Here is a 12,181-nt window from a genome sequence, read left to right as displayed (position 1 = left end):
GGGCCCGGGTGGGGGTGTGGGCCCGCGTGGCTGGTCCTGGGTCGGGGGTGTGGGCCCGTGTGGCTGGTCCTGGGTCGGGGGTGTGGGCCCACGTGGCCGGGCCCGGGTGGGGTGTGGGCCCGCGTGGCCGGTCCTGGGTCGGGGGTGTGGGCCCGCGTGGCCGGTCCTGGGTCGGGGGTGTGGGCCCGCGTGGCTGGTCCTGGGTCGGGGGTGTGGGCCCGCGTGGCTGGTCCTGGGTCGGGGGTGTGGGCCCTCTTCGGCGCTCCTTTGCTCTTCTGGCCTGGGGAGGAGATTGTGGTGGTCCATGGACTGGCTGGCCCTGCAGCCTGTTCTGGCCCGTTGCCTGGCTTCTCAGACTTGTCTGGTCGTTGTGTCGGCCTCAGGACTGACCTCCATCTGGCCTTGAAATGTGGCTGTGCAATCAATAGTATAATGATGAATAGAGCATCTTCTTCACCCTCCTCCTCCTCACATCCACATCCTGGTGCTGATTGGCCAGAATGTGCACGCGCTCCTTTGACATGATCAGCTGAATCTTTTTTAAAGCAACAGTCCAGAAGGTAAAATGGCTGAAGTCCATCATTTACACAACCACCTCCTTCAGGTACAAGAACTTCCAGAAACTAACTTCACATGCATTTTTCTTGACACTGACGTGCATCCTGGGTAATGACATCAGTCTCAGGTGGACCAGCTTCGGTGCAGGAGACCTCTGCCTTGATGGTGACAAACATCATCTGAGCCCAACTGGCTGCAGACCTGCACCTGAAACTGGTCCAGTGCAGAAGATCCTGAAGAGCACTGGGCAGGAGAACTTCTACTGGTTCTGACGACATCTTACTCCCTGCTGTGTTGTGGACTTCATCCCTCAGCTCCGCTCAAACAGTCATGTCACTGTTGCTCGATGCACCAGGCCCAAACTCAGCAGGTTAGCATTAGCCTTCATCGCTGGGTCGTCTTCCTGGTCTCAACCGTCACCCTCCCAGAAGGTCACCTTTCCAGAAGGTCACCTTTCCAGAAGGTCGGCCTCTCAGAAGGTCACCCTTCCAGAAGGTCGGCATCCCAGAAGGTCCGCCTCCCAGAAGGTCACCCTTCCAGAAGGTCGGCCTCCCAGAAGGTCACCCTCCCAGAAGGTCACCCTTCCAGAAGGTCGGCCTCCCAGAAGGTCACCCTTCCAGAAGGTCGGCCTCCCAGAAGGTCACCCTCCCAGAAGGTCACCCTTCCAGAAGGTCGGCCTCCCAGAAGGTCACCCTTCCAGAAGGTCACCCTCCCAGAAGGTCGGCCTCCCAGAAGGTCACCCTTCCAGAAGGTCACCCTTCCAGAAGGTCACCCTCCCAGAAGGTCGGCCTCCCAGAAGGTCACCCTTCCAGAAGGTCGGCCTCCCAGAAGGTCGGCCTCCCAGAAGGTCACCCTCCCAGAAGGTCACCCTCCCAGAAGGTCCGCCTCCCAGAAGGTCACCCTCCCAGAAGGTCACCCTCCCAGAAGGTCGGCCTCCCAGAAGGTCACCCTTCCAGAAGGTCACCCCTTCCAGAAGGTCGGCCTCCCAGAAGGTCACCCTCCCCGAAGGTCGGCCTCCCCGAAGGTCACCCTCCCAGAAGGTCACCCTCCCAGAAGGTCACCCTCCCAGAAGGTCGGCCTCCCCGAAGGTCACCCTCCCAGAAGGTCACCCTCCCAGAAGGTCGGCCTCCCCGAAGGTCACCCTCCCAGAAGGTCACCCTCCCAGAAGGTCACCCTCCCAGAAGGTCGGCCTCCCCGAAGGTCACCCTCCCAGAAGGTCACCCTCCAAGAAGGTCGGCCTCCCAGAAGGTCACCCTCCCAGAAGGTCGGCCTCCCCGAAGGTCACCCTCCAAGAAGGTCGGCCTCCCAGAAGGTCACCCTCCCAGAAGGTCACCCTCCCAGAAGGTCACCCTCCACGGGGTAAAAATGCATGAAAAATGTCGGATTCTACAGCAAACGCAGGAATTTTAGCAGGAGAGACAATAACAACGTAATAAAGACACAATAACATTTGTTTCCTTTCAGGATTGAAAGGATTTGGCAACACATTCTGCCGAGCTCTTCAGGTCACCTTTAACCTTCAACCTCAACTCAGGAACTACCAGAAAGTCCCGCCTCATAATTTTTGGGACTTTTTGGGGAGATTCAACCTGGAGAAGATGGTGTGATGTCTTTACCATGGACAGGTTACACCAAACGAGCACCACCGTCTGTACACGTCAACACTGACCAAACAGATGTTTCTATTTACATTTTTAATTAGAAATTTACACCAAAACTTCCCACTTCCTGCTCCCGAGAGTAACTTCCGGGTTTAATTTCCAACCACAAGATGGCAGCACAAAGATGATGATGATCAGTCGTGTGTGTGTGGGGGGGGGGGGGGGCGGTGAGGACACATGTTATCAGCATGACAGGAAGTGGAAGTGATGTCAGACTCGTTCTGCTTTTACTCTGATGAGTCTTATCCGATTCAGGTCCAAGTTCTTCAGGTGAGAACTTCCCCCAGAACCGATGGGTGGACATCTGCCTTCTTCAGACTCTGGATCAGCCTCTGAAATGTGGCCCCCTTCCCCCCACACCGTCTCCACTGGACCAGACCGGCCAGGACCGCTCCGTGTGCACTAAGTGAGTGATCGGCGCGGCACCGAAACAGCGTCTCCACGGACAGACCCAGATCCAGCAGGACCGATTCCCACTCTGCACCGAGTCGAGACGCCAGCCTGGACAACTCCTGATCGGATGGGACCCTCTGAAGACGGGAATGTGGGAAGTTCCAAGAGTCTGCAGAGAGACAGAGGTTAGAGGTTAGAGGGTTAGGGTTAGAGGGTTAGGGGGTTAGGGGTTAGGGTTAGAGGTTAGAGGGTTAGGGGTTAGAGGTTAGGGTTAGAGGGTTAGGGTTAGGGTGTTAGGGGTTAGGGTTAGAGGGTTAGGGTTAGAGGGTTAGAGTTAGAGGGTTAGGGGGTTAGGGGTTAGGGTTAGAGGTTAGAGGGTTAGGGGTTAGGGTTAGAGGGTTAGGGGGTTAGGGTTAGGGGGTTAGGGTTAGAGGGTTATGGGGTTAGGGGTTAGGGTTAGAGGGTTAGGGGGTTAGGGTTAGAGGGTTAGGGTTAGAGGTTAGGGTTAGAGGTTAGGGTTAGAGGGTTAGGGTTAGAGGTTAGAGGGTTAGGGTTAGGGTTAGAGGTTAGAGGGTTAGGGGGTTAGGGGTTAGGGTTAGAGGGTTAGGGTTAGAGGGTTAGGGGGTTAGGGTTAGAGGGTTAGAGGGTTAGGGTTAGAGGGTTAGGGGGTTAGGGGTTAGGGTTAGAGGGTTAGGGTTAGAGGGTTAAGGTTAGAGGGTTAGGGTTAGAGGGTTAGGGGTTAGGGTTAGAGGGTTAGGGGGTTAGGGGTTAGGGTTAGAGGTTAGAGGGTTAGGGGTTAGGGTTAGAGGGTTAGAGGGTTATGGGGTTAGGGGTTAGGGTTAGAGGTTAGAGGGTTTAGGGGGTTAGGGTCAGAGGGTTAGAGGGTTAGGGGGTTAGGGGTTAGGGTTAGAGGTTAGAGGGTTAGGGGTTAGGGTTAGAGGGTTAGAGGGTTAGGGTTAGAGGGTTAGGGTTAGAGGGTTAGGGTTAGAGGGTTAGAGGGTTAGGGGGTTAGAGGGTTAGGGGGTTAGAGGGTTAGGGTTAGAGGGTTAGGGGGTTAGGGGTTAGGGTTAGAGGGTTAGGGTTAGAGGGTTAGGGGTTAGGGTCAGAGGGTTAGAGGGTTAGAGGGTTAGGGGGTTAGGGTTAGAGGGTTAGGGTTAGAGGGTTAGGGGGTTAGGGGTTAGAGGGTTAGGGGGTTAGAGGGTTAGGGGGTTAGGGTTAGAGGGTTAGGGGGTTAGAGGGTTAGAGGGTTAGGGGGTTTAGAGGGTTAGGGTTAGAGGGTTAGGGGGTTAGAGTGGAGCTTCCTAATCAGGATAACCGGATCTGATTCATTGGCCAGCCATGACAACATCAACCAAAGGGAGGTCACGAGGTCCTGGACTGGTTGATCAGAACTGGGAAGGTCCCAGTGCCACCGCAGCTTGACTTTATTGACTGATGTGTCTGGACAGAACCTGCAGCTGGTCCTCCAGCTCAGTGGGAGCTGGCAGGTGATGGTTGAGCCTGAGACTTCAGCTGGAAGCCAGTGAGGAGGTCTAAGATGTGTGTTTGAACCCGTCACCTTCAACAAGCTTCATTAGCAGATTAAAGTCCTGGAACAGTAAAAGGGTTAGTAGGGTCAGGAAAGGTGAGTTAAACAGAACCCTAACCTGTTAGTGGGTGGACTGGCTGTACTGGGACCGGATACGTTCATGCTATGGGTTAGTGTGGTGCACCTGTGGACCATGTTCCCCTCACCTCTGGACTCCTGGCCCGCTCTCTCTTGCAGGTCCAGCAGCAGCTGGTCTCGGATCCATCGAAAGTCCTCCAGAGACTGGAGGAAGGCGTGGAAAGCCCGAGGTCCGCAGTTCGGCAGGATGTCCAACAGCTTGAGAGTTTTCTGTCGGCTGGTGGCCAGAGACTCGATCTCCTCCACCTGGGTCCGGGTCAGAACGTTCTCCTGGTACAGGAACGGGATGATGGTGTCGCTGACCAGAAGCTGCGCGGACAACTGCAGCCGGTGTTCCCGCAACAGAGCTCGATGTTCTGGCTCCATTTCAGCTCGGATCACATCGCTTTACGTCAAAATCAACGAGCCGCACGACATCTTGTGCTGCTGTGAAATGTGTCCGATGTGAAACACAAGAGCGGAACCATGTTTCCCGCGTTTAGAGTTTCAAGATTTTCTTTCATTTTGCGAAAAGAATCGGCGAATTTGATGGACAAAGTTGTTCCGAACTCCGTAACCTTTACTCTTGGTGCATCCCGTGGCTGTATTTCGAATAATATCAACGTTACGTTTTGACAGCGTCTGTCACGTGATTCGGTTATGGCCCCGCCCTCTTAGCTGCTCAGGCGGAACCTTATTTCTGACGTCACTGCGATCAGCTGTTGATCGATCGATCTTCCTTTTTTTGTCGCTTCGCAACATTTGGTTTTACTTTTTAAGAAGAAAAAATATTTTTGGGTAAAAATAAATGGAATTGATTGATGTCTGTATACCCTTTTTTAAAAGTATATTCTGGTGAATCAACTACCAGAATAACCAGAATGACCGGAATAACCAGAATAACCAGAATAACAAGAATGACCAGAATAACAAGAATAACTAAAATAACCAGACTGACCATAATAACCAGAATAACTAGAATAACCAGACTGACCAGAATAACTAGAATGACCATAATAACCAGAGTAACCAGAATGACCAGAATAACCAGAATCACCAGAGTAACCAGAGTAACCAGAATGACCAGAATAACCAGAATAACCATCACCTGGGTGACTGAGAACCCTCACAGACATAAAACTACATTGGTTGATTTCTTGTCACATTTGATTTCAGAGGTTTTGATCAATATTTATTTTACAGAATGAAGAGATAGAATCGCTTCCGCGGTCAAAAACAAAGCATCCCTTTTCCAAAAGGTTTTATTTTTAATCCTAATCTCTGAGCAGTAACCCTGGAGCAGCATTCCTGTCACCATCACGCCTCTCCGGGTTCTCCTTTATCGCCACCAACGAGAAAATGTCGACCTGTCAGCTAATTAATCCTGTTGATTTCATCTGTCCACTGAAAATGTTTCTTTGATCAATTTTCAAAAGGTTGTCAGAATCCTAATTTGTTTGACACACCAGTCAGATCAGCTGAAGAACCATATAAAAGTTTATTGATTTAGAAACAAGAATGTACCAGAAAGCACAATTAATAAATACTTTTGTCAAAATCCAACAGCCCAAGATGGAGAATCCCCCCAACAGCCTGAGGAACATCTGGAGGCAGAAACCAGGCCGGCTTGGTGTGTGGCTTCCTGCCCAGACAGGAAGTGCAACATCACACCACCGACAGGTGAACAGGTGAGAAGCACCAAGACACAAGCAATCGATGCAAGATGAGGACACGAGTCCAAAGTCCTCTTCTGTCTGAGCAAAGACTTTGATATGGACACATGACCTCGCTGCTCTTGGCCACGCCCTCTTTGGTCTGTCCACACACACAAAAGACTTATTGATTAATCCACCAGCTGATTTAGATTAATTCTTTTTTAAGGAAATTCAAGGTTTTTTCCCCAAACAGTGAGAACAACCGAAGAGGAACATTTAAAAATGTATTCTGTTGGTGACCGCGAGGGGACACGAGGAGGTCCTCCTGACGACCGCGAGGGGACACGAGGAGGTCCTCCTGGTGACCGCGAGGGGACACGAGGAGGTCCTCCTGGCGACCGCGAGGGGACACGGGGAGGTCCTGCTGGCGACCGCGAGGGGACACGAGGAGGTCCTCCTGGCGACCGCGAGGGGACACGAGGAGGTCCTGCTGGCGACCGCGAGGGGACACGAGGAGGTCCTCCTGGCGACCGCGAGGGGACACGAGGAGGTCCTGCTGACAACCGCGAGGGGACACGGGGAGGTCCTGCTGACGACCAGGAGGGGACACGAGGAGGTCCTGCTGACGACCAGGAGGGGACACGGGGAGGTCCTGCTGACGACCGCGAGGGGACACGAGGAGGTCCTGCTGACGACCAGGAGGGGACACGGGGAGGTCCTCCTGGTGACTGCGAGGGGACACGGGGAGGTCCTGCTGACGACCGCGAGGGGACACGGGGAGGTCCTGCTGACGACCGCGAGGGGACACGAGGAGGTCCATGCTGACGACCAGGAGGGGACACGAGGAGGTCCTCCTGGTGACCGCGAGGGGCCACGAGGAGGTCCTCCTGACGACCGCGAGGGGCCACGAGGAGGTCCTCCTGACGACCGCGAGGGGACACGAGGAGTCCTGCTGGTGACCGCGAGGGACACGAGGAGGTCCTCCTGGTGACCGAGAGGGGACACGGGGAGGTCCTGCTGGTGACCGCGAGGGGACACGAGGAGGTCCTCCTGGTGACCGCGAGGGGACACCAGGAGGTCCTCCTGACGACCAGGAGGGGAAACGGGGAGGTCCTGCTGGTGACCGCGAGGGGACACGAGGAGGTCCTCCTGGTGACCGCGAGGGGACACCAGGAGGTCCTCCTGGTGACCGGGAGGGGACACGGGGAGGTCCTGCTGACGACCAGGAGGGACACGAGGAGGTCCTCCTGGTGACCGCGAGGGAGACACGGGAGGTCCTGCTGGCGACCAGGAGGGGACACGGGGAGGTCCTGCTGGTGACCGTGAGGGGACACGAGGAGGTCCTGCTGACGACCAGGAGGGGACACGAGGAGGTCCTGCTGGGTGACCGCGAGGGGACACGAGGGATGGTCCTGCTGGTGACCGCGAGGGGACACGAGGAGGTCCTGCTGGTGACCGCGAGGGGACACGGGGAGGTCCTGCTGGTGACCGTGAGGGGACACGAGGAGGTCCTGCTGGTGACCGCGAGGGGACACGGGGAGGTCCTGCTGACGACCAGGAGGGGACACGAGGAGGTCCTCCTGGTGACCGCGAGGGGACACGGGGAGGTCCTGCTGGTGACCAGGAGGGGACATGAGGAGGTCCTGCTGGTGACCGTGAGGGGACACGGGGAGGTCCTGCTGGTGACCGTGAGGGGACACGGGGAGGTCCTGCTGGTGACCGTGAGATCACATTGCAAGTGTGATCAGTCTAGATTGGATTCCAGAATAGTCCCATATTCCACAGAATCACAGCAGTCCTGTTTGTCCTTCAGCGTGAGTGGACAACCGGGACGAACCGGGACGGTTGACAAACGTCCACTGCTCCAGAGCCTCCACACAGCTGCTGCCCATCTGCCGCATCTCCACTTTGTTCCGCTGAAAGTCCCCCATTGAGAATCACCCTCGTCCCACCTAAAGTGTCCAGGATGTTTGGGTCAGGAGGAGGAGCACCGACAGGACTGAGCTCCACGACTGGGGACGGTCTGAAACATGACCACATCAGCTGGTCCATCAGGTCTCGCAGGAGCACGTTCTGAAGGAAGGACCGATGAAGGTCGTGTGACTGGGCTCAGTGGTTCTACGTTGTTCAGGTACAGAATCAGCAGCATCTCTGCTCGTGCACGCGTCCCGTACACGGCGGCCGCGGGCCTATACGTGGTAGGAGTATTCGGTCAGGTAGTCCTTCAGCCTGCCGGGCAGCGGCAGGTCCTGGGTCTGCTGCGTGGCTCTGTTAATAGTGATTCGGCACAGGTGCTGCAGCGTGGGGGTGGCGGTATACACAGGTGTGGTCAGCAGCAGCTGCACCGTGCCGTTGGGCGGGGGCGTTTTGGGATGGGGGCCGGAGGGCACCTTGTTGCTGCCGGTCCTGGACAGTTGGACATAGTGCTCCACCAGGTGGACCACGCTGTCAAACTGCTTTAACTTGGGCTTGACCAGCACCACAGAGTCCAGCTTGAACTTGCCGTGTTTGTACTCGATCCTCAGGTTTGTGGGCCCTGCCGACGTCATGGCAGAGATGGTGAACAGGTAGTCCCTCTGGGAGCTGTCCCGCAGCAGGAACGCGCCCTCTGAGGTGTCCTGCAGAATCTCTTTGGCTTCGCTGGCTGTGAGGCTGCCCCAGTACCAACCTGAGGACAAAACACACGTCACGTTCTGTGGAATGAAGCTCCACCAAGGAGACGTTCAGAAAATCCGAACGAAGATGGCGTGCGTGAGACCCACCCGCCTTCCTCAGGTCTTTCATGGCCGAGGCGATGCTGCTCTCATCCGATTCCACGGCTCTGGAGGCGTCGCTGGCTCCTCTGTCACGCTCAGTCGTTTGGATGCTCTCAGAGGACTGACGGGTCATTGGACAGCGGAACCTTCAGCTGCCGGACATGAGAGCCGATGGAGGGCGCTCCGAAGGCGGGCGCTCCGATGGAGGGCGCTCCGATGGAGGGCGCTCCGAAGGCGGGCGCTCCGAAGGGAGGGCGCTCCGAAGGAGGGCGCTCCGAAGGAGGGCGCTCCGATGGAGGGCGCTCCGAGGTGCTGGCGTCGTTCCGAAGGCGGGGGCGCTCCGATGGAGGGGCGCTCCGAAGGCGGGCGCTCCGATGGAGGGCGCTCCGATGGAGGGCGCTCCGAAGGCGGGCGCTCCGATGGAGGGCGCTCCGAAGGAGGGAGCTCCGAAGGCGGGCGCTCCGAAGGCGGGCGCTCCGAAGGAGGGCGCTCCGAAGGCGGGCGCTCCGAAGGCGGGCGCTCCGAAGGCGGGCGCTCCGATGGAGGGCGCTCCGAAGGAGCGGGCGCTATCGAATGGCGGTCGCTCCGATGGAGGCGCTCCGCTCTGTTCTGCAATGTAAAAACCACAAGAAAGACAAAATCCAACATTGGTGAATATTCCCAATCACTCGTGTCTCTTCCCATGGATGAGGGGAAGTCCAGTATCTCCGTGTCACGTTTTATCAGCACATTCCCAATAAAATGTGACTGCTGGTTCCAGCAACCGTGACTTTAGCGACCAGGCTGTGGAAACTTGCTCCCTGTCCAGGTGGGATGGCCGCCCTCTCCTCCCCCCATTTCCTCTCCTCCCCCCATTTCCCCTCCTCCCTCCCCCCCCCCCATTTTCCCCTCCTCCCTCCCCACCCCCCCCCATTTCCTCTCCTCCCTCTCCTCCCTCCATTTCCTCTCCTCCCCCCATTTCCCCTCCCCTCCTCCCTCCCCCATCCCCCCCCCATTTCCTCTCCTCTCCCCATTTCCCCCCCCTCCCTCCCCCCCCCCCCCATTTCCTCTCCTCCCCCCATTTCCTCTCCTCCCTCTCCTCCCCCCCATTTCCTCTCCTCCCCCCCATTTCCTCTCCTCCCTCCCCCCCATTTCCTCTCCTCCCCCCATTTCCTCTCCTCCCTCCCCATTTCCTCTCCTCCCCCCATTTCCTCTCCTCCCTCCCCCATTTCCTCTCCTCCCTCCCATTTCCTCTCCTCCCTCTCCTCCCTCCATTTCCTCTCTCTCCCACCCCATTTTCCCCTCCTCCCTCCCCCATTCCCCCCCCATTTCCTCTCCTCCCCCATTCCTCTCCTCCCTCCCCATTTCCTCTCCTCTCCCCCCTCCCTCTCCCTCCCTCCCTCCATTCCCCTCCTCCCATCCCCCCTTCCCCCCCCATTTCCTCTCCCATTTCCTCTCCTCCCCCCCCTTTCCTCTCCTCCCCCCCCATTTCCTCTCCTCCCCCCATTTCCCCTCCTCCCTCCCCCATTCCCCCCCCATTTCCTCTCCTCCCCCCATTTCCTCTCCTCCCTCTCCTCCCTCCATTTCCTCTCCTCCCCCATTTCCCCTCCTCCCTCCCCCATTCCCCCCCCATTTCCTCTCCTCTCCCCATTCCTCTCTCCCCCCCCCATTTCCTCGCTCCTCCCCCCTCCATTTCCCTCTCCTCCCTCCCCCCATTTCCCCTCCTCCCCCCCCATCCCCCCCCCCCCCCCCCATTTCCTCTCCTCCCTCCCCATTTCCTCCCTCCTCCCTCACTCTCCCCCCTTCATCCATCTGTCCATCAGCTGGAGGGTGAATTCATGAGCCCGGTCCGCTTTGTAGCGAGGACGCCGAATGGCCACCAAAAACCAACTGTTTTGTGGCTGCCGGAGCCAGACGGGGCCCAGCTGAGCCCGACTGGCCCGCCAGGTGGACTCACCTTCAGCTGTGCACCACGGAATCCTGCTGGAGAAGGTCGCTGTCTCAGCCAGCTAACCTCGACCTATCCGCAGGGGGTCCCGGGACGCAGCCGCCGCTCGGCCCGCACCGAGACCCAGCAGCGCGGATCTCCGCCGAGCCGACAGTCGGTCCCAGTTGGTCACTTGAGCGAGGGAGTCCCGAATACGGCGCTCTTTCCTTCTCTCACTGGGTCGGAACACATCGAGTAGAGCCGAACCGAGCCGACGGGCACCGATTTAGGGATAAACAGAAGCATAGCAGCTTTTCCAGGAACTTTCCAGGAAAGGGTCACGTGGCTCACGAGGACTGCTTTAAGGTGGACTGAGTTAAGGTGGACTCCCTCTCACACACGCACACACCACGCCCTTCGGCATGTTGTGTTTTGTCTTGCGTGGATTATCTGCTCTGATGTGTTCTGTCTTTAAATACCGATTTTAAAGTTTCAAGATCAGATGACATGATTATTATCTTTGATTCTTCTGACAACTCTTTATCAGATGGGAATAAAATAATAGGTTTATATTTTACTGAAGTTAATGTGTCACTTTAAATAAAACAACGCACAGATTTTACTCAAATCAAAATATTCTAAAATACAACTTTGAATTTTCTATGGAGTTGGGTCGCCGGCCACAGGGGTCGCTGTGGACCGTTTCCGGCTGCAGAAGAAGAAAAAGTAGACGAAGAAGAAGAACGTATCGACGAAGAAGAAATACTGCGCGGGCTGTTTGACTGTTTCCCGGCTGTTGCCCGACTGTTTCCCGGCTGTTGCCCCGACTGTTGCCCGGCTGTTCCCGGCTTGTGCCCGGCTGTTTCCCGGCTGTTGCCCGGCTGTTGCCGACTGTTGCCCCGGCCTGTTTGGTTGGTGAGTTCTGGTTATAATAATCGTGTCCAAGACTGAAAATAACGAAGAAAAACTGCGTTTGGGTTTTAACGTCTCGCTACGTTTGTCTTCAGCCCGATTAAACGCAACATTTTACAGATTGTATTTGTAATCAACGTCGATACTTTAGGTTTTTTCGGTAACAAAGTTTTGTTTAACTAATATTGGAAAGTAACGTTGATGTAAAAGTAGTAACCTTTTGCATCGGGTGCTCATTAAGATGAGATGTAAAGATGTTGTGTTGCAGATTCCAGAGTCGCGCTGTGGCGAAAACTTCAATAAAATACGAATCTACACCAAGTGAGTAACTTCCCGAGGGACATTCCAACAGATTTTCAAATTCAGGATTGATTCATCTCTGATTTCCTCCTTTTCACAAATGTATATAATAACCATATTGATGTGTTTTTCAGGCTTGGGCCTGGTCTCTCTGGTTCCCTGGTCTCTCTGGTCTCTCTGGTCTCTCTGGTCTCCCTGGTCTCTCTGGTCTCCCTGGTCTCTCTGGTTCCCTGGTCTCTCTGGTTCCCCTGGTCTCTCTGAGTTCCCTGGTCTCCCTGGTCCTCTGGTTCCCTGGTCTCTCTGGTTCCCTGGTCTCTCTGGTTCCCTGGTCTCCTGGTCTCGCTGGTTCCCTGGTCTCTCTGGTCTCCCTGGTCTCTCTGGTTCCCTGGTCTCTC

At 56.2% G+C, this 12,181-nt stretch overlaps 2 protein-coding genes and 2 long non-coding RNA genes across 4 annotated transcripts; 2 read left to right on the top strand and 2 right to left on the bottom strand.

Moving 5' to 3' along the window:
- Positions 1-170: 170 nt before the first annotated feature.
- LOC115246601 (uncharacterized) lies at positions 171-2,143 on the top strand. The gene is made up of 3 exons (XR_003885712.1): positions 171-604; positions 680-928; positions 2,023-2,143. It is a non-coding gene; the product is annotated as an uncharacterized lncRNA (long non-coding RNA).
- A 100-nt stretch (positions 2,144-2,243) lies between these two features.
- Positions 2,244-5,010, bottom strand: LOC101067302 (death domain-containing protein CRADD-like). The gene is made up of 2 exons (XM_003979390.3): positions 4,347-5,010; positions 2,244-2,781 (listed from the first exon to the last, which is right to left on the bottom strand). Exons 1-2 carry the CDS (start codon positions 4,642-4,644, stop codon positions 2,486-2,488), a joined length of 594 nt encoding a protein of 197 aa, XP_003979439.1. The 5' UTR covers positions 4,645-5,010; the 3' UTR covers positions 2,244-2,485.
- Positions 5,011-8,101: 3,091 nt separating this feature from the next.
- LOC100144308 (suppressor of cytokine signaling 2) lies at positions 8,102-8,801 on the bottom strand. Its single transcript, NM_001122860.1, has 2 exons — positions 8,675-8,801; positions 8,102-8,580 (listed from the first exon to the last, which is right to left on the bottom strand). The coding sequence occupies exons 1-2, from the start codon at positions 8,799-8,801 to the stop codon at positions 8,102-8,104; spliced, it is 606 nt and encodes a 201-aa protein (NP_001116332.1).
- Positions 8,802-11,356: 2,555 nt separating this feature from the next.
- LOC115246603 (uncharacterized) lies at positions 11,357-11,967 on the top strand. Its single transcript, XR_003885716.1, has 3 exons — positions 11,357-11,489; positions 11,755-11,807; positions 11,921-11,967. It is a non-coding gene; the product is annotated as an uncharacterized lncRNA (long non-coding RNA).
- The last annotated feature ends 214 nt before the right edge of the window (positions 11,968-12,181 follow it).

The sequence above is a fragment of the Takifugu rubripes genome, chromosome 18 (genome assembly GCF_901000725.2).
Source record: "Takifugu rubripes chromosome 18, fTakRub1.2, whole genome shotgun sequence".
In the NCBI taxonomy this organism is placed as follows: domain Eukaryota; kingdom Metazoa; phylum Chordata; class Actinopteri; order Tetraodontiformes; family Tetraodontidae; genus Takifugu; species Takifugu rubripes.
Note: the sequence above shows the minus strand (reverse complement) of the source record. Positions and strands in the feature narration are given on the sequence as shown.